We start from the raw sequence: 23,002 nt of genomic DNA, 5'->3' as shown, positions 1-23,002 counted from the left end.
TGAAACTATAGCTGAATTTGCATTAGCAGAAGTAATATTAGCAGAAAATGCTGAAACCGAAAGAAAAAAGCAGAATTTCAAAGAGTTGAACACAGCTCCATTCATTTTCAATGAGAAAAAAATGGCAGAAAAAGCTAAATATCCGAAAGAGCCGAAATTGCACCAATACCAAAAGTCATAGCCCACATGGCACGAATGAGCTGAACGTTTTGATATATGAACGGTTGAAATATCTGAAAAATTTTGGAAGGAGATAGGTGCCAAAAAACGTACGGAATAGGGAAAGAATAATAATAGATAATAGATAAGAAAGAGAAACAGGAAAACAATGGTGTGAATGCTTAAAAGCATTCACACAATTACATACAACTGAAATAATGCCTCCCAAAATAACTTTTCTAGCTAGAATGACAGCTCTGAGAACAACTATAGTCCAGCCTTGTTTCCTCTTTATCTTAATTGCCACTTTATTTTTCATTTTCCCACCTAAATGTGAAATAACTCCTTTGCAGCTTTTTCTGGCAGCCTAATTTTAACTCAGAGGCTTCATTTTGGGCTCCACCACTCCTCCCCTCCTTCCTCAGTTGATCTCAAGGAGGAAATCCACATAATTGCCCCCAAAACACAGAACTAATCCTTCAGTTCTGCCAAGCTGCAGAAGCAGTGAGGCCTGTACCTAACTCAAAGTCCTTGCAGGGTGAAATAGTCTACCGTGCAGATGTAAACTAAACATTAAGCAATATTTTTTTGCAAATACTGTATTTGCAGCCCCTTTTTTTCCTCTTCATTTGCAAACACTTTTGTTCAAACTTGTTATAAAGTGGATAGTAATAATTGTGTGGCTCCTTTTCAAAAAGAAACTATGGCAAAATAAATGCTTGAACATTTTATTTCACCAAAAGGTTTATGACACTAAAGAAAATTTACTAATTAACGGACTACAGTTTACTTTTGTGGCTAAAATACACTTCCAGAAGTATAGAAATGCCTAATCATCAGTATTTGTCTAATAATAAACTGAAAACACAGGTCCAAAATATAAAGATTACTGGTAGCACCAATTAAACAGAACAAATATCTGTAAAAAGCAGATGGCACGATGGAAGAATTCATTTAATTTTAACAACCTAATAACCCTTTTTAATTGAATGATTCAAAATGCTGCTTACTGCTGTATCCACACATAACAAAAAATTTAAGAAATCAGTTTTAAAGCATAAAAGTTGGACTTATAAGTAATGAAAATCCAGACAATCCACAGTTTGCAGTTTTACCTGTGTCCGTTGAGAGCAGCATGATGTAAGGGTGTGTATCCGGAGCTGTCTGTGCAGTTCACATTCAGGCCCTTCCAAATGCTGTGGGACAGAGATATGGCACAATTACTGATTTATTAAAGTAACGTTTGTCTGGCCGCATGTTAGACAGTTTCACGTCTTTCCTAAAACTTCTCTGAACAAGAACAACATAACCTGCGAGCATGAAACAGACACACACATACAGTTTATACAAATATGAACAGAAGCTTTTTCTACAGACCTAATTATATGACCTCTTTTTTTCATATAACCTTCAAGTCCATAAAAGAGAAGAAAGAATGAAATAAAATCCATCCTGAACAACTACTGGGTTGAAAACAAAAAACTTCCTACAGTAACACACAATGCAAATGTGTGCTTTTATTTACATTTTAGGCAAAGCTTTACGTTTTGAATTTAATTGCCCACAACATACTTCTTCATCCTGATTGTTCTTTTTTTTCTCTGTCAGAAAATTACAAAACTATTTACTAAAGTTCAATTTCTGGTGAATGTGGGTAAATAGAGGAAATTAAATTCAGGAAATGCTCATAAAAATGACCACGCATTTCATTTAAAAGACTGGAAACATGAAATTCTTCCTCCAACTTAATCCTCTTCAAAAGGAATATTTTTATAGGTTTCATTTTATTAAATGAATATGAATTTGACTTCTGCTCTGTTTCACTGACAAATTCTGACTTTTAAAAGGAAATTTTGTCCTTTGAATGACTGCAGCTGAAGCAGGTTGTAAAGGGTTAAGCAGTGAGCCGTTCATCGAGTTTGACAGACATCCACACAGTGATCAAGGCCAAGGATTTATGCAATGAAAACAACTAAAGCCAAATTGAAAAATGTCTAAAGAGTGGTTGCAGACACAGAAAAACATTCTACTCTGTTTAAAAGGCTTAAGCAGCAGTGAATTAGTTTCAGTTTGATGGTAAAACAAGTTATAAAAACAATCAGGAGTCCAAAAGTCATTTTAGGATTTAAAACTGCACAGCATAAATTTTTAAACACAAATTTAGCCCAAGTTTGAGGGTAGATTTGAGTTTTCCTATTGAAGAGAATCAAACTAGCTCCAATTTTTTTAACTTTTTGCTTCCAGGGAGCCAGACTTGTAATTCTTTAAAAATGGTCTTAATTAGAAGTTTTATAGTTTTTCTGCAATAAACTATATACAGTATGAAACATCATGGCTTCAGGTTTAAAGCTACACACTTCCCCACCACAGTGATGGATTTTAAATCAAAAGGATACAGAAAAGCTCATAAACTGGAGAAATAATTAGTTTGATTTTCAGTAAAGATGGCAGCAGCAAAAGTCTTCTTTCTGAGGTGGAAGTGCTATCAATCCATTGTTTGGTTTATTCAGGACTAAAACCTTGTTTTTTTTAGTCAAAATGTCATAATCAGTAATGGATGAACTTTCATTAGAAGACAGACAAACGAGAGGGAACACGAAACAGGCAGCAGAGAGATCTGTCAGCCAGAGAACACAGAGAGCTTGTTTCAGGGATTCTGGGTGTTTGTATCGATCAATGATGCTCTGCTGACCCCTTTCAGCGCCGACCTACAGCACACAACCAGGAGGACTGGTTGTTAAAAAGAGCAGACTCAGAGAGCAGGAAAGGGGGGGGAGGAGGACAGCAGACCGGAGGTAAAAATGTGAGGAAGGCAGACAGACACATCTGAGGACTGAGATTCCACTGGAATCACAAACCTCTAAAATTTACACTTTTTGTTTCCAACCCATTACTGTTGAACAATTTCTAAAGGTCATAAAGGATATCAAGACTTCAATTAACAACATTCAGAAAAAAAATAATGAGCCTAAGGTGGTGTGTTTGCACTTAATGAATGCATGTTTGTGTGATCTGTTTAAAAGATAAAAAAACAGACGACAGAGCATCGTAAGTAAAAAAGTCCAAGCTGCACAAGAACGCAGTTTAAATCAATGGTCTATTTAGTTTTTAATGCTTTAAACAGGAAAAAAACTATTTGGAAACAGGTTTGTTCTGGTTATACCACTACACTGTTCTCTGTATCGGAGATGAACAAACCAGGCCTTGAACACCCACACACTTGTTTACCAGAAGTGTTTCCTTTAAACAACCAGCCTATGCAACAATTTATCAAATGCCACTAAACCTCAAGACTCCAACTCTCCCTCACCCTCACACACACACTATTAACAAACAAAGACCGCAGTCAGACCAAAGTTGTTGCACAGACATACGTGTGTTTGTTAGGGTGGGTGTGAAACTGATTTTCCTGTCTGTAAATATTGCTGTAAAGGCCAAACCCCAACAAGGTGTTGTGTTTAACAATGTTTCCAACAGTTTCCATACAAGCATTGGGTTAGTACAGATGCAGTATTTTAGGGGTAGCTTATTTTGGAACTGGAAACAAAACTAGAGCTCTTTAGCAGCATAAAAAAAAGATTTTTTTGACTTTTTAGACTGATCAGTACTAACCTGTCTTTCATCTGAGGGTGATGAAAGAAAATTTTGCTCAGATGTTCAGGAACAACTGAGGTCAAGTCCAATTGAACAGGAAACTGCTGTTCACAGTCAAGTTTTAGATAATTAAACAGAGTGCTGACCATGAAATTTGTGTTTTCTTAAATTGAGAAGCCATTTATTATTGGGAGAAAGACAAAATTATGATCAGATGCAAGAAAGATTGAACTATTTGACCACAGTGGCAGGAGGTATGTTTGCAGGAAACAAGGTGAGCCTTTCAAAACATTGAATACTGTATCAGCTGTCAAGCATGGTGGTGGTAGCATCATGCTATGGTACTAAGGCATTTCAGAAATTGGATGGAACATTGAAAAAGGAGGTCTGCCTCAAAATTCTTCTTCACCTCAAACAAACAGCTAGATCACCAATTCTCAAATGAAGGGAAGTGTACTCCTGAAATTCTGAGTCTATTAAAAAACAGCATCTATGCGTAATTTAAAATATATATCAAATCTTTCAATAAAATAAGATGATAATATTAAAACGCAGCAGCAATGCTGATGGAAACACTAACAGACAAGTGTAAAAGAAACCTTTGTATTTAAAAAAAAATTTGTTGTGATTTAGTTTTTGTGAAAAGATACTTATAAATATTTTTCATGGTTTCAGTTGAGAACAATTTTTTATTTTAAAAAAGTGTCACTTTGAGTTAATTATTTAATGTTTATTAGTTCCAAAGTTTAATTAATAAATCAGTCACTGATGGCTCAGCACTGTATTTCACTTGTTTTTTTCCAAACCAAATACTTTGTGCTGGTTAGGGGCTCCTCAGCTGAAACACTATTTCACAGTGGCTATGTAACTGGAAAAAGATTGAGAACAACTGAGCTAGATGATTGAAACGTGGACATACTTAGGTGTTCTAATGGTACAATTATCCCAAACACACACACAAAAAAAAAAAAAAAAATCAGGCTAAGGCTAACATTCAGCTTCTGGAATGGCCTTTCCAAAACCCAGACCTCAACCTTACTGAAAGATTGTAAACTATGCTTAAAGGACAGTTTTGTGCCAGAAAAACTAACCAGATGAATTGAACTCAACCAAAAGTGGTCTCCAAGTATTCAACCAGAATCATGTTGATGGAAACAAAAAGCATGTGGTCCAGATTCAACTTGCTAAAGGACATTTAAACAAATGTTGGAATATTTCTATGTATAATTTAGACCATGGGTAGATTAGAAATCCACAACAAATTCAAACTTGTACACTCATTTTTTATTTTTTTAAATCATTGAAAATGTTTGTTGGAAAATCACTCCACCCTGGAGAAGCAACAATTTAAAAAAAAGAATAAAAGCTTCAAAATAAATAATTCAAGCCCATGATTTGTGTATGTAAACATGTGACCACAACTGCAAATGTCTGTTCCCTGCAGTTCCAGATTTCCAAATAAGTATAAAAAAAAGAGGTTGTACATAGAAAATACTACACATATACTACAAATAACTTTGTGAATCACTTCCTAATGAAACTGGTTTTCTGCTCCTCCATGTTCTCGCTCTGACATCTTCCTCATCGACTTTGATGCCCTGGCGCCTTTTTATTGTTGTCATGGGAAGCATAAACACATCCAGCAGAGTTTCAATAGAATTAAAAAAGAAAAGTGAGATGAGATACCAGAGGAGAGTTGCTGCAGAGGCTTGTTGGATTAGCCGAATCTGCAGACGTCGCCCTGCCTAATTAACCTGCGAGGGAAGACGCGTTTGAATTCGTGCAGCTACTGCAATCGTCTATTATTGGTTTGTTTCTGTCTCAGCATCCTGCAACACAAGTCAAGTGTTTCTCCCGTATCAAATACCTCTTACTCAATCTTTCCTTGCTGAGGTTCAAACTCTCATTTTCAATAAATCTCTGAAAGGTAAAGAGGTCATGAGAGTCGCCCCAGCAGGCAGAGCAATGCTGCCCTCTGTTTGAACCCTTCTTCAGTTACACTCTGACACTTTCTCCTTGCCCATACTGGAGCACTGCACAGACATGTTGGAAAACCACAAAGCTCAACCCATTTTATAGAGATTGCTTTTAATAAAGCCACACAAGATGAATCTCGTTTTGGAAAACAAATTTATCTCAGGCAGTTCAAAAATCAGCAAGCAGGTGCTAAATGTACTCCATTAGTCCTCAGAAGTGTCATTTATTATCAGTCTCTTCAAAGTAAGACCTGTAGTGGCTTTAAAGTGGTACAAAATGTTTTATTCTGTTACAAATGTTCCATTTGGCATTTGAGAAAGCTTTTATTTCCTGGGTCTCGTGACGGATAATAAATCTGGCGTTGTGTTGCAGTGGAGTTCAGGCAACACCAAAAGACAAGGAGGGAAGAAACTGGGAAAACCTTTGTAGTTCTGGGTTCTGCTTGGTGGAAAGAAAAAGGTAAGTTCAAGGAATTTGTGAGCTCGTTGAAAGTCTCGCAGTCGAATGAAATGAAAATCAAAAAGGCGTAGGAAGGAACCGAGGACTCGACAACAGCAATAACTTCACGGGAAATCAAAGAGGAACCAATATGGGGTGAGGCACATTCGCTATCAAAACTGATAAAGCCAGACAGGAAGTGGGCTTGCTTCATATCCTGTTTTGAGCAAGAAGCAGAAGAGATACCTGCTGATTATAAGAGCACGATTGCAAAAGTACAATCTGATGTAAAAAAAAAATTTTTTAAACACACACACAGACAAACATGCACTTTTCTTTAGAAATGGCCTTTGATGTTGAAAGCCTGACTCACACAGACAGTCCTGCCTCCATGGCGCTTCGGGGCATGAGTATTTTTCGTCACACTCTGATGTCCCGTGCAGGTGTGCAGGTCTGGATAAGGCTTATGTAACTCTGTGTGTGTTTTCATGTGAGATCAGCTCAGCAGCAGAGAGGCAATTATGGAGCGGAGTGTGAGGAAACTCTCGAAAGTGCAATTACATACTGAAGAACGAACACTGAATCAACCTTATTTCCCTTTTGATTTTTCCTCTCATTTCTTTTCTCGGCTTATCCACCTAATGCTAACAAATGTGCTTGCATCTGAAGAGGTAAAAATGCACACACAAATCTGCAGTGAATACAAAACGGCAGCAGGAGGAGGTACTACATAAATAAAGACAGCAGAATCAGCTATATTTGCTTACTTTCGTGACAGTTCAGCCACTTAAGGAGTTATTAATGTGCCTTACGTATACATAAGTTTTCCCCAACAGTATCTACACACTGCGATGGTCTCAGAATATTTCTGGCATTTAAATCAACCATACCAATTATGTATTTCTTTGAGAAATAGCCCAATTATTGGTTACGATTGCGAATATTTTCCACAGAACATATAGGCTTAAATTCGAGTTTGTGTGTAGCAATGAACTGTGAAGTTTGACTGTGACGAAGTGGGGTCTAACGGGAACAGCAGTGCTAAAACTAGCTTTGATTTCCAGAAGTGAAAATTAGTAGTTGTTAGCATAGTATGCTAATTGGAGGCCATCTTTAGGCTAGTCAGATGAATTAACCATGCAAAACTCTGGTTTCTAATTTAAATTTTTAAAGGAATGTTTGTTGATTGAGAAAAGACCAGTTGAAGAATCCACACTATAGCTGTTACTGAAGCTGTGCTCAGTGGATTTACAGCTGAGTTTTACAACTGGCAGTCTCACACGCCTTAATCAGAGAGAATTGAGTTTAAATAACAGACTCACTTTCTGGGGGATTGTCGAGCTCCTGGCATTTATTATACCAGCATTATCATCAACAGTGTAAGCCCAATAATGGGGGAGAAATAACACTTCTTGTTGACCAAATTAGATATTGAACTGATGTGAGACCTGTCAGTCAGGAGCTTTGTGGTCCAAATGGTGATCCGCCCATCCTGAGTGTAATTTTTGTAATTTCTACCAATCCAAGAGGATTCGCTGATTTGTGCCTCAAGAATGACAAGGACACAAAAATCAAACCTATGAACAGACAGTGGATAAACCAGCATATTATGGACACTTATTAGACTGAGGTGTAGAACTGAAACCCCTGAGTCAAACGCTGTGGTTTAGCTGAACCAAACACCAGATGAATACAAGCAAGTGTGCATCCGCCTCAACAGGCCTCAGACGATCAAGCAGTTACGCCACAAACTGAACCTTGAGATAGTATCTCACTGGCCTGCAACTGTTGTTGACCAGTCTGCAAACAGCAAACAGGGCTCTCAGTTTTCTTGCATGAGCCGCAGAGGCTTGCACTTTCGTTGCTTGAATTTTGGACGTGTTCAAAAAAATTTGTGTAACAAATCGTCTCTCAAAATAGAATTGTCACAGGAAGTTTCTGGAAAGATTAGAGTGCTGAAGCAAGTGTTTTGACACCTTCATGGGAGCGCTCCTTGAAAAGAAAACTTCAGAGACTACAGCCTGAATGTTCAAGTCTAAAAGCCTTGCTGATGATCAATGATTTTTTTAAAATGATCCAAATCTGCTTATCTTCATTTCTAAACTGTACACTAGTAGAGTAAATTGGAAATGTGGTGGACAGCTGCCAAAGTGGACGCAAAGGGAGCTGAGAAGGGTATGATGTGGGCAACAAAAGAATGTTTACGGACTAAAATACAATTTTGCAAGTTGCGCACACAAAAATGGGCTGTGATTTGCAAAAACTACCTGCTTAAAACGCTGGTCACTCGGTCGCAAACACTCATCCTTCTGTGAGATTACAACTCAATTTTTGCCTGTTTTCTTGCATTTGGATTCATCAACTATTCTCCAACAGTCCAGTGAAACACCAGCTTCAGCTACCACAGGACCTTCAGGACTGTAAGAACTACATTTATATACTATTTTTACATTATTTCAAATTTCTTAATGATTTTCTGCCACAAACTCAGACAAAACTACCCAAAATTTAAAGAAGGTATTAGAAGCATTTACATTATTTTTTTAAAACTGGGAAAATTTGGATAAGTGATATAGAAGGAACCAAAAACATTTAATTAAAACTAATTTAGTTACTGACCTAGTTTCTAATTATCCCCATAGGTAAACCGATCTTTAGTGGAATGCACCTTTAAAAACCTTAGAGAAAATGTATTTTGTGTAACTAGTGTAACTATTTAATATAATGCAATTACACATTTAACTGGAAACATCAAAGAGTATTTAGTAATTAATGACATTAGTAATAACCCGATGTGAATCACTGATTGATCACAAACCCACACACTTAAAACATTCCTGTAGTACCATAAAAACATGCAGACCGGGGATTTTCCAAGGTATTACCTACAGAATGACAACCACTTCAGTTTCACAGCATATTCCCACATCAGCATGAAGAAAATCCCATTCACACGTCTACAGGCAAACCTGCTCTGCTTTCACACAAAGAGGTGTTTCCTCTGTCTCTCTCACCTTCTACTGCTCCATTTCTGCACCAATTATAGCAAGTGACAAATAAAGCCATGGCAAGTTTGATACAGAGACGAGAAGAAAAAACAGCACTCACTTGGAACTTGTGGTCACAAAACTGTCAATAAGTAGAGAGCTGACACAAAATACCATAATATACAACATACAAAATAACATTTTCTAGTAGCAAATGTTAATTTAGCACACTGCGGGCTAGAGGAGAGGCCCATCTATTCTGTCGAATCACATCCTCCTTAATGTTGGCAAATCCCTCATTTGTTGAGCTCATTACTCTAATTGCCTGGTATGTCTCAGGATTTTTGGCACGACAGCAGCTTCCACCCTTTAAAACTTGTTCATTCAACTCCATCCAAGTTGCAAATCAAGTCTACTGCAAAACATAACTACAGTAGATAAAAATAAATAACTAAACCTGTATGTTGTGGACAGCCTTCATGATTTTTAGAAGCCAACATTGATAAACTAAAGAGGATAAGTTGTGTTTTCTAAAATGACTTCTTCCTGTTATAAAATATTACTGTAACTGAGGCATGGGAGCATTCAGACAAATGAGAAATGAGTTGAAATTAGAAAGGTGACAAAACATATTGATTTTAATCTAGTTTTGTGTTTACAAATAAAAAGCCACAGCTGCTGAAAGATTTGGTAAATTCTGGTAACAGATTTTCAGTCCACGCTACACCATCTAATTCGAAGCTCTGCAAGCAGCTCATAGAAAAGCTCAATTTTTGATAAAACGTTATCACGGTCTCTGTGGGAGACACTTTATTTGAACGATGTGGTAAATGAGTAGAGAACATCTGAAAGTTTGCTGATCCATACTGCGTGGTGGGTAAACTTACATCAACTACATCAAATCTCACCTGACAGCATCAGTAGGTCAAAAGGCCATTCCAAAACTTATTTATCTTTTACAGTCTCATCACTGTTGAACAACAAGGAGGGTTTAAGAGGGATAAGAGAGAAGAGGTGAGTTAAACATGAATAAACAGAGATGCTGTGTTAAGTTAATTCATTAGTTTTACTGGAATTCGCAGTGATGAGAACAAGAGATAAGTCACTGATTGCTGCACATCTACAGGTTTTAGGGGAAGTGCTGACAAAGGTTCATCATGAGCAAGAAGGTTGTATAAAAAGGGGAACACTTAAAATAAATGCATTATTTTAAGTGTTATTAATTCATCTAACATCAGTATCAACATGCATATTATTTAAAATAAAATGTATTCAGCGAGATAAGTACTGAAGTGATTTGGAAATAATAAAACTTACATCTTAATTTTATTTGACACTATGTAGGAGGTAAATCCAACAACAAGGCAAGAGGAACACCAAAGCACAGAAGAGAACATTAAAAATAAAAAATACAGTCAGAGTTAGAAAAGCCTGGTGGTGCTTTTATCTAAAAGAGCTAAATGTGATTTTTTCATCCTCTTCCAGGTTTTAAACAATATGTCAGATTGTCTCTCAACTTCCTTAAATAGAGATGGAAACATCCCTCTGCCCTCAGATGACTTCCAACACTCTGCACAAGCCTGTCTGAATACACAACCAACGTTTTGGTTGTTTTTTTAAACCTGCACAAGAATGAGCTGTGAGCTTTTATGAAAACCACACTTATCACCTTCTAAATTTAGACATTTTCTTACAGGAGTTTGGCTGGACAATTCGAGACCTCCACAGACCTGCAGGCTTAATTTTTAACCTTTTGCCCTAGCAGAAACCTGATTCAACACTGCACAGTTATGATGTAAGCCGCCTCGTGTGAGTAACTATAAAAGCTGAAATTCTTTATGCTTCTACTTGAACAAACTGTTAGTCATCAAGGGAACCACTTAGTGGGTTTTTAAAATGCTGTTTGTTTTGTTATTACAAAAACAACCCATGTAATATTGATTAAGCATAAAGTCGGAAAACCAAATCTCGTCCTTTTAAATTATTCAGAAAAAAATAAAAAAGGAGCTTGAAAAAAAAAAAAAAAAAAAGCTCAACTATTGATTTACACGGCAGCTTTTCCAATCAGTCCCAATCTGGTCAGTCTTTAAGTGTGTGTACGTGCATGTGTGTCTTCCTAAGGTAATCTTCCTCACAGTAAGTAAGTGACAGAAAGCCTTAGATCTCCACTTAACCACAGCCAGCCACAAATCCATCTGGCCAAGCATCAATTTAGCAGATCGGTAGCATCAGGGAGGAAAAACGTCCGCTCTGGATTTCTGTCCGAAGGGGATAAACGATCTATACAGTGGACTGAGGGAGTCGATGCATTTATACTGCAGCTCTATGTCAAAGAACTCCATCCAACGTCTTCAGAATCACACCAAACTCATTTATTCCTTTAGCTGCATTACTTTTAGACATTCTGAAACAATATGATAGTTTACTACTGAAGTAACTGTTGGAAAAACTTGTAAATGTTTCCCCGAGTCTTTTATGTTGAGTGTGTTTAGGAAAGCAGCCAGACGACTGAACTGATGTCAGTGAGGGGGGAAAAAAAAACATGAAACTGTCAGAAGCTGCTTTTAAGGAAAGTAAATGTGAATCAGGCCATTTCTCTCATTCTATAGTATACTAATGAAAGAGTAGCACAATGATAAAACAAGCTAAATATCTTCCCCAAAGACAGACATTAAGTAAATACTAATTAAGGAGAAAGTTAACTTTGTTTAAGTCCTGTCCAAGTCTCCACTGCACTCTCCAGAAAACACAGAATCTAATTGTAATCGGTGCAACTATCCAAGCATATTCAACCACACATACAGTGTTTACAAGATTTACACCACTCCTACTTAGCAGATCTGAAACTGTGTCACCCACCACCAAGAAATGACAACTCTCCAAGATAGTCTTTATAAAACATGACAAAACGGCAGCAAATCTTCCCAATTAAAGAGCTAAATATAATTGATTCGGACATTTTAGAACTTAAAAAAAATTACAAAATTGCACAAAGTTGCAATAAACACAGACATTTCCTGAAGTTGAAGTTTTAATCTGTGTCACAAACCTTTTAGTCATTTTCATTTCCCCTGCCAAATCTCATTTTGAAAATACATGACACAAACAGGGCCTTCGCACTTGTCAGCCTGAGGACCGTTGTTTACCAACCGTATTGTGTTTGATCTGCTCTTGATAACAATAACTCCATCTTCATTATCCACCCTGTCAGGAGGAAATTAGCCATGCAGGCGCAGTGGAAATCATGATAAAACAACATCAGTGGAGGAGACGCAATGATAAAAAGCAGGGAGGGCGTTAAAATTAAAGCACAACTTTCAGAGATGCATTACGAAAACAAATGGTTTAGTTTCAATCTAAACATTATTGTTCCTGTTTAGTGTCTGTGGAACGGTTTTAAACCCTGCTGTGTTGATTAGAGCTCGGCAGATATCCCTGGAAGGTGGTGTTTTCGCTCACGTCTGTGTGAGGGTGTGTGTTCATACAACATCAGAGCAGAAGCAGAGAGCGATGGCTATATAAGGACTCCTTAAAGGCTTTGGTTAACCCAGAGACATCCCCGTGTTTCTCTCTCTCTTTCACGTGCAGCTCTCCAAATTTCTAAACAACGAGGAACCAGATCTACAAACGTCCGCTGACATTACGAAAAAAAAATGCTTGAAAACTCATACGTAAAGATAGAGTTTTAACATCAAGAAAATTAAAGAATTGATTTATATCTGCAGTTTGTTTGTAGATGAGCATAAAGACTGTTGGGTTAAAAGAAGTTGACATTAATTTCCTCATAGTTACAGCAATTCATAGTCATACAAAAGACTTATGCAAGGACATAAATATTCTTCTTTCTAGGCTGGGGATTCACAACCTGCTAACAAACCAGAATGAATGGCCCCCAGCGTTATGGACCAGTTTTAGTCATTTGACCTTAAAGTAAACATTTGTAAACAAACCTGTGAATGAATGCCAACTAAGACATGTTTGTTTACCTGCAGAAACAGCCAAAGTGACAGAAAACGGGTCAAACTGTAAACTCACTCACTGTATTTATTTACCTACACAGACTACAGCCAGCCTAATGTAGGTTAATTGTGTGGCTCAAGCTTCCATGTGGTTTTCAAAAGATTCAGCAGAGTGCTTTGTTTACGTTGAGTGCAAACCCACATTTCAGAACTGCATATCAATACATGTGGAAAACTACTGGAGTAAATGTTTCAAACTGCACCTATATAGTTCAGGATAATTGATTTGATTTCATACCTTGCAACAAGCACCTTTAACACTATATATTTACTATTGAAAGACAGTAGTAAACATCTGATTGGACTTGGTACCTCCATAAAGGCCTGCAAAAATGAAAAAGAAAAAAAGCCAGAAGCATGACATCTGCTCAATTGTCCTTGTGAGTGTGTAACCATGGCAACCAACCTGCCATACACGTATCATGGGATGAATTAATAGGCAATACCCAGAGCTCCTCTATGTTCAACACTTAAGCTGATGACCTATTTATGCCCCTTTTTTCTTTCACCTAAACACACTGGGCTGAAGGATGTGATGTTCTGGCATGCGGGACAGCCGAGTCTGTGTCGATCTGGACGGAACGTGACAGACCTTTCAGCAGGAATGTTGCATCTTATTTACGCTGCTCAGACTGCAGGATCACACATCTGCTGCTGCACGACTCTGCAGGTGAAAAGTGAAGCGGCTGTGCAGATATGGTCTTCAACATCATGAAGTGCCATAAGATGAGGAAATACAATTTGAAATAATTGCAGAGTAACATGTAAGCATGGTGGAGAAAACAATCAACATGGGCACTGAACGGTCTGTATGATGTAAAAATGCAGGTTAGAAAAAGTTGATTTTTGTTTAGCTTTAGAAAAACAAATTCCAAGTGGTACTACCTGAGGGTTATTCACAACATATACTGCAAGAACCAATATGCACACACACGTATATACATAAATATATATACACATATATTTACAAAGGTACACAAGAATAAGCATGTTTTCCAACTTAAATCCTGCATTTTCAGAAAAAGAAAAATGCTCATAAATCAACTTTTGATTTATTTTGATTCGTTTTCTTGATTTTTATAGTAAATCTAATCCTGAATCACACCTTGTTTAATATTCAGCCAAATCCAAATTTATTATGAGTAGATGGTTATAACAAATTTAAGTTTTATGGTGTACAGATCTTACTACTGTGATGCAAGTGTTGAGGCCCATTTAGTGGAATATATTAAAACTAACTCTGACTCATTAGAGATTAGACTATATAGCAGCAATAACTGTAGTTTCTATCACCTTTAATCTACAAGCAAGTTAAAATGTCTGTGAAACAGAGCTAAGACTTACAGAACAGAAAAGTTGTGTGGTTTTATAGTAAAAATGTAAAGCAAGCAAAAATGTCAAACACTGCCACCTTCCTTTTTTGCTTTCTGGCAATAAATTATAAAATGCTGCAATTATGCTCATGTTTCCTGTGAGGAATTAAATGTACAGATCAATAACAATCTTCAGATGAGGCAATAATGTTGGAGGCAAGCAGAGCACAAATCTCAAGACGAAGAGGGAACAACGGTTGTTTCTGTTAAGTAATACTACTAAGCGCTTAAAAATGGGAGTAAATATAAATAAAAATGATTTGAAGCCAATAATTTCAGCAATTCAAACCGGAAAAAAACTGAAAACAAATCCATAATTCAACAGATTTATGGCCACTTTATGAGAAGACCTTAAACATTTTATTACACTCTAAAAGGAGTATTTTTTTATGAGTAAAATACATTACTGACAATGAACGTTGGTTAACGTTATAGCTGTTGTAGCATTTATTTTCAGAGCAGAACCATATTTAAACAATCAAACAAGGTTTGGTTAAAGATGATCTTTGGTTCCAGTAATTTGATAATATGAAACATGAATGATCCATGAAATTAAACTGGGAAATCATTCGCTTGCTGCTGGTTTGGTATATTTATGGTTTTTGTTGGCAAAGTGCTGCACAGAACAGCACAACTTAAAATCTGAGTTAGATATCTGGCTACAAGGCATCGGTTTTGGAGAAGAAAAAAACAAAGATATATTTCAGCGATATGAAACAGTGTAAAGTAGTGAACATACATTTTAAACATGCTTGAAAATATATATATTTTAGAGTCACAGTAGCTGTTTTTCACACCTTTTTGTTAAGCTAAGCTAACCCTTTCTTGGCTCATTTTAACACAACTATCGATATTAAGGGGGAGAATGGAGATATGTGTGGTTTTTGTCTTTGGGACATTGAATCATAGATAGCTGGTTGTTAGTTGCTTCACAGAGAATTTAAAGAAGTGAAAGCTCACAGAGAAGTGGTACGTTCAGGTCTGAGTTGAAGCGACCTCTCCCAGAAGGCACAGCCAACACATTTTCAGTCCACCCATCAGTCTTGTTACCTCACTGATAGCGACAGCTCATTACTTTAACCTAATTTCCTTGTAAATACCATTTTGCCCTGCAGACACAGACTTCTACAATCCATCTGATTCCATCACAACCTCTTACTTCTCCTTCATCTTTTGCCCTCTAACTTAACTAAATCATACATTCACGAGTTTCCCCATCTCAGCTCTAAGTCTTTCCCTCCTCACCAATCACACAAACAGCAAAAAAAAAAAAGAGCTCACACACAAATTAAAACGTCCACTGCCAAGTTGTGTTCACACACAGCTGCATGCAATTACCCGCCACAAGAAGGTATTTAAAACATGAGCCTCTCTGGCTGGCGTTATTTATCAGATTTATCAAAATAGCTCTTCCAAGCTTGTCTGCAAACCCGAAAATGCACCAGAGGGTTGAAAACTCTCCCGGCTCGGAGAGATAAATACTCGTTTCCTTTTTCTTCAACAATTCCTGGATTTTCTGGATGCTTTTGGTGTCATTGTCATTTATACAATATGAATATGCAGACAGTTTCACATTAGTCAAGGTAAACATGGTACTTTGAGAATTAATTATAAATATTAAAAGCTAATGTAATGAACAACCAAGCAGGTAAACTATTGTTTGGAGGTATGTTTTATTCATTACAAGTCCATAAAATAAAATGAAGTAATAAAGATAATAAAGATAATTTCCAGTTACATAAACAGACTCATTTATTGCACTTAAAGTAATTAACGTATCCTTATTTGTGCCTAAAGTAAATAAACTTCCAGTATTGTTACCTCTGGAGCTTAGAGGCCGTATGGAGTGCTCTTTCTAAACAAATTATCCTAAAAATATGTCTTAGCTGCTGAAATATTGAACTCATAGCATATGATGCTATTTGTCATTTCCTGCATTTGTCCATGTGAAGTGTTTTCCCTCTCTCTCCCTTCTGTTTTTGAGATCAAACAAAAATATGAAGAGGTTCATCCAGGAATCAGTAACTCGAGCACAGGTCAGCCCAAACAGCTGTTATTGATCAGCCTCCTACTTTACTGAAATGCTTACATTTTAAAATATTCCCGTGCTTCCATTATTTGTTATCTGTAGTCGGACATTCATCGTATTACGGCTACATCATCTGGACTACAGACAACTCTCTGAAATAACCTGAACTGACAAATGTTAAATGGCATCCCTTATTGTTCATTTCATATTTAACACAAGTCAGGCTTTCCTTTCGATTACGGACTCAAAATTTCAACTAATTAAAATGGCATGGACAAAAACATGGCACCCTTAGTTTAATATTTTGCAGCAGTCACTGCCAACAAGTGACCCCGGGTAGTTTAGCCCACTCTTTCTGAGTGAACTGCTCAAGCTGTGTCAGGTTTGAAGGATGATGTCCTTCAGTGATGGTGTTTTCATGCTTCAAGTTTCAGATCTTTCTATAGACGATCAACAGGATTAGGACCTGAGCCATTTAAGAGTAGTCGAATGCTATTTTTGGCTGGAGTTCAGCCTTGAAGAGTTTTGGATTGTTTTCTTGGCTCTTTTTGTACCATCTGCATGTCTGATCAAACTGGTGTCACAAATCCTCTAGCGTCAACATTATGGGCGGTTGGCTGTAGTTCTATGAACCTTATACTTCTTAATAATATACACAACTGTAGTCAGAGGAACATGAAGCTGCTTGAAGATGGTCTTGTAGATTTTACCTTTGACATGGAAATCTATAGTCTTCCTTTTGAGCTCCCCAGACATGCCACCAAACCACCAATGGCATGTTTTTCTTCTTTAAATAGGCTGAATGGCTGATAAAAAGCTTGAAGCCACTTATATAAATCAAGGTCAAACGCTTAGTTTGAAATATAACTATAACGCAAAGATGGAGTCTTTTTAAGAATACCAACAAATCTGTCCGTACTATGTTGACATATCTTTTTAAGATAATTTTCATAATTTTGTGTTTATTCTATTAGATACTAAAGACATGCAGATATACATTAGATAATTGCCTTTAACTGAATCACTAAAAGAGAAACGCAGCATTGTGTCGATGAGCTGAGGGGGTACCAGCATATTTGTCTGCAACTGTAACCGTTTTTTTTGACAAATCACTAACTGGATTTTGGTGGTTTTGAAGCATTTGAAAGTGATTAACCTAATTTGAAATACTCCAAGCTTTGTCAGCTGTTTTCAAGAGAACAGATTCTCAAAAATTGCACCAAACTCAAAACGGAAGCAAAAAAACAGGCAAATCTGTGAATTAAAAGCCACAGGTGTGCAGTGGGAGACATTTATTTTGTGACTGGATGACTCGTTTCATTCAGTTGAACTCTCCTGAGTCATAACCCACAGGCAAATGCATGAACCTGAAAAAGAGGAAACAAATGGCTCTGCTCTAATTCACACAAAGCTTCTTGTAATCCCCAAGTCCCTCGTTCACAGACACAATGCTGGAACAAAGCGCAGTGTAATTTAGTGTTTTCAGGGTCGTTTAAAGAATAAAAACAAGGACACAGCCCAGTCATAATGATCACTTTGGAGTCTCACACAGCCACACACACGAGGTGATGAACGTGCGCACACATGCAACCCTCGGCCTGCCTGCCCCGTCATTACAAATCTCCTCACTTACAGGGCCCAAAGATGCTTCTGGAGGCAAAAAAAAAGAGGCAGACAAACTAGGGGCAATTACAGACCGACACATAAATCTACACGAGCCACACTGAGGCAGATTGGAGACAGCACACACTCAGATTGAACACACTGTGTTATTATATATGCAAACAGCCCTGCAGTTTTTACACATACTATAAATACATGGCAGGGCCGGAATATAAAAGGCCAAAGCGTATGCTGTAAAATACTTATCATCTAGGGCTCCTAAACTTTCTGCAACATAAATGGGTAATTTCAACACTTAAGTACACAAATCAAGGAAGTGTTTAAAGGCTCACAAAAAGAAACCCTGCGTTGAATCTGAGTGCATCTTTGCAGACAGTTATGTAAGAAAGACATGGAGACAAAGAGATGAAGCAAGAAGGATCAGATTACGCTATGAATCATGTCAATATGAGTCCCTGTGCTTCAGTAGATCCTGATAAAAGGAGATGTACAAGGTTTAAAAGGCACTCTGAATCAAAGCGAGCAGGCTGTTAACGTCTTTAATGAGCTCAGCAGTCACCAACTCCGTCTCAAATGCTGAAACTCAACCAAACATGTTTGACTCCATTTAAAGATATTCTTAAATTTGCATGTCTAATCGCCTTTTTTCTTCTTCTTTTTTTTTTAAAATATCTCTCCCGTACTCACAAACGCAGACCCAGATATGTTGTGGGAAGAGCTCACTTGGCCTGAGTTAGGAGGGCAGCGTGGGAAAGTCCCACGATGATGCTCAACTGAAATTATGTGCTAATAATACAGGCTCAATAACATGCTGCACTCTGACTAATCTGCAGTAAATACCTCAGAGTACGCAGGAACTGGTTGGCCTCACATTTGCCACTTCCTTTCAAAATCTGTAATATTTCCAACTAACCACCTCTCATCAAATTTACTCCTCATCAACAATTATTTTCACGTCTTATCAGCAACTTCCTACCACGTATTAGAGCTTTATGTAGCTTGAAGCTTCAAGTGGAGGAAGTTTGCAGAGTATAAAGACTTACAGACTGGAATTAAATAAAAATAACCAAAAGATATATGCGTGACAGTTTTTTTTAAGGATTTAAATCAATTGACTTAAAGTAAATATGCAAAATCTGGAATTTTTTTTTATTTAATGACATTTAAAGACAGACACTGTACCGATGATCAATATTTTACTCAATATTTACCTTTTCATTATCCATCTTATCAGAAGCCACATTATCTGAAATATTTAAGCAAAACTGCCCTCAAAAGAGACTTTAATAGTGAACATTTTAATATGAATCTCAAGACAATCATAAGAATATGAAAGTCATTATTCTGGTTTGCGTCACAACAACAAGGAGCTCATATTGAATAAACAACAATAAACCATCCATCTGCAGAAAACTGGTTACAGTTAGCCCTGATTAGTTTCACCCCACAGCTCTGCTCCGAGACATCTCCCCCTGTCATGGGGTTGTGTTTATGCCTGTAGGAATGCTGAAAATCACATAAACAGGCTAATTTTAACTTAAATATGCTGAAAGACAAAGGTCCAATTGAGTCAGTTCAGCCTCCCCACCCCACCCTTGATTACAATGTGCTCTCCGGCAGCATTTTAAGCTTGTGAGCTGTTCCAAAGTGCAAAGAAAAAAAAGAAAAGCTACTTTTGGACATTTTTTAACTTTTATCAACATTAACTGCAACCCTAAGAAATGCATTTTAGGTTTAAGTTATCGGCACATTTGTTTTAAAAAAACGGAGGTTCACAGATCATTTTTAGTTGTTTTTTTGCTGTTGTTGGCAGATAAGTTAGTTTTGTTTGTTTGTTTTGTTGGTAGGTTGTCCATCTGTTAATGTACATCCATATGAACAAAAATCCTAAACAGTTTATGAGAGGAAAAAGAATTAAATCAATTAAAAATCACTATTCGGAGTTTCGCAATAATTCACTACTTTAATTTTAAGTTAGGGCACTGAATGTTTTAAATTGACTGATTAACCTTAGTTTTTTCTTTCTACTTGTCAGACTTTCAAAAAAGAAACATCCTGATTTATTCTTTTTTCGGAGTTTTACAAATGACACCTGAAAAGCTGAGCTCCAGCTATCACAGGTTTATAAGCTCCGTAGAATCAGAAAAGCATCCCACCTCTTTCAGAAAGTTAGAATAAAATAGATTACTTTTATTAATCAGCCTTTCACCTGGATATTCTTTGTTGCCTATAAGATGTTTGTGCTTTAATTTCTAAAATGTTGCTGTTGGTACCAAATCCATTTCAAGGCAAAATAAGATGTGGATGAAAACTACAATCTAGGCCCTATTCAACATTACAGCAAAACTGAGTTTGTTATGTTTTGCAAATGCAAACTGCACCCACTTTGACAAAGACTGGAGTATTTAAGATTTAAATAGTTCATTTATTTACATGTGCTTTAGTCCAAATTATGTGTATTAATTATCCCAATTAATGCACAAAAATTCTGAATCACCACAACTATAACTAAATTCTAGTCATATTTCTACTTAACTTTCTGTCTGCAGAGCCCGAGTCTACCCTGAAGGCACTATTTGAGTTTATTCTCATGCTAAAATGTCAAGCTAAAGTTTTTAAAGGGTCATCACATACTGAGAGTTTCTCTAATTAGCCAACACTCAGATTTCTTACTTATTTTTCTGTCTAATGAGGATAAGACTGCCAGTTGTAGTGCGAGCTACACAATGCAGATAAGAAGTCTTAACAAAAAAAACATTCTTCTAATCAGGTAGACTGCAGGTATGAGGATTTCCCTCCATTCCTCTCTCTCTCTCTCTGTAAGGTTACCCACTGCTCATCCTCTTCTCACTTCCTTTCTCATTTGATTCCCACCATCATCCTCCCACTGGATTTTGTGCGTCGCCCTGCAGGCCCTCCAACGCTCCCCTATTCATTCCCTTCTCTTGCTGCCCTTTCAATTAAACAACAGAAGAGCCAAAACACCCAGAGTTATTTCCAGCTAAGACATCCTTCCTCCACACAGAAACACACCAATCTCTTAACACATACACAGTGAGGTCATGAAAAATGCATTCACACATGGAAAGCTTTGTACAGTACGTTCACAGAACGTACAGTTCGACCTACTTCATATGCAGCACAGGAGAAGGCCAGAGACTGAAGGAAACACTCGAAGCAGGAATAAAAGCAAGAAGCACAGATTTATTAAGGAAGTCTGATCTTTAAGCATCTGCTTGCATAGCTCCAGACAGTCAGCAATGACTGATGTGGGACAGCTAAGCTAAATACACTTAAGAAACTAACAATATGTCAAAGTCTTGGCAGCAGATTCCTTTCAAACAGCACTCTACCTAATCACTTCCAGGTTATCAAGATAACATTGTGGGTCAGACTTGTCCCAGCAGTTGCGTAAATTAGATAAATATATCACTAAAAAACCACCAACCAACATCGCTATTTGTCGAGAGGCTGCATGATTCACAATACAACAGCTGAACAATGTCAGTTTCTGGACTGGAAACCACAGAGATTCTCATCATTTATCATTAAACACTGTCTAACAGATAAACATTAACTTATACCTGCACACAATTACTGTAACAGGTTATGTAGAACAGTAGACATATGTACAGTATAAATATGTAAATTAGGTATATCCTGCCATCTTAATTTGTACTCATTGGTTTGTCTTTTGTTTGTTACCATTTGTTGTTTTTAATGCTTTTAATTTTGAACTTGTCTGTTGCTGTGACACTGATCCCTTTATCATTTACAGTTTTCATTAAAAAAAAACTTTGTGGACTCTAATATATTTGTCCAAAAATATAGATTTACACATCTTCAAATCCTAACATGTTTCAGCAGTAGACAAATAAATCTTAAACAAAACTACTGAACCTACAGGTAGTCATTTATTCCGCATGGGAAAAACATCCAAGTACATGGTACGAGTATATATCTGCAAGGGGCAAAATTACAAGAATCTCTTGTATTAGCCTTTGATTTCAAGATGAAATTAAGTGTTAGGAGTGTTCAGTCAAGGACATGAACAGTCAGTGAGTGCTTGTTTTACATAAACAATAATTTATCAGGTCTTAACATATCTATAGAATTGCATCATAAAAATACACAGATTTCTGAAGATCTCGAAAAGAAAGTCCAAGACATTTTTTATCCTCCTTAAGAGTGATCAATCATCAAGGACCAGACCAAAAGAAGTTAATGTGAAGCTTTGACAGGTCATAAAAAGAGCCAAATCTCAAATTATTTAGTGTATGTTATATGTGAAAAAGTAAAACAGTACATTTCATTGCAGGAACCTTTTTTTCTTTTAGTGAAACATGGTGATGGTAGAATCAAGAGTTCAACCTCTTTTTTTTTTTCTTTTAGAGGTAATGATAATGTAATGTATATTTAATGTTTCTATTTATATACATTTGTGTACTTCCACTCCAGACACTGAAAGCAAATGTTTCACATATATTTGTCCGTATTCTGTAAAACAGGGTTGTTTGCTTGATTAACAAACATATTGAACCTTTTTGCCCCATTTGTTTTATTTTAAATGTCTTCTGTTTTTGTTTTTCAAAAATGTAAAGAAAAACATAAGCTTTAAAAATAACATGTCAAACATGTTCTAGCACAAACCTAAAAATTTTGATTTTTTTTTTCTTTTATTTCCAGTGAATCCCTGGCTGTATGTGCTGTCTCTGAATAAGAATGTAACTCTAATATTAGATAGTGTATTTGAAATATAAATCATACTAAACTTTTTTTTTTTTAACATTTAGACTGAGTTGA

The 23,002-nt window shown here is 36.7% G+C and overlaps 1 protein-coding gene across 4 annotated transcripts in view; it reads right to left on the bottom strand.

Moving 5' to 3' along the window:
* Positions 1 to 23,002, bottom strand: part of anks1b (ankyrin repeat and sterile alpha motif domain containing 1B) — a 202,145-nt gene that overhangs the window by 144,197 nt on the left and 34,946 nt on the right. For all 4 annotated transcript variants that reach the window (XM_017411549.3, XM_017411548.3, XM_017411551.3 and 1 more), the window contains exon 2: positions 1,275 to 1,355. In XM_017411549.3, the coding sequence (XP_017267038.1) occupies positions 1,275 to 1,355 (81 nt within the window). The remainder of the gene's footprint in view (positions 1 to 1,274; positions 1,356 to 23,002) is intronic.

This window comes from Kryptolebias marmoratus, linkage group LG18 (genome assembly GCF_001649575.2).
Source record: "Kryptolebias marmoratus isolate JLee-2015 linkage group LG18, ASM164957v2, whole genome shotgun sequence".
Taxonomy (NCBI): Eukaryota; Metazoa; Chordata; class Actinopteri; order Cyprinodontiformes; family Rivulidae; genus Kryptolebias; species Kryptolebias marmoratus.
Note: the sequence above shows the minus strand (reverse complement) of the source record. Positions and strands in the feature narration are given on the sequence as shown.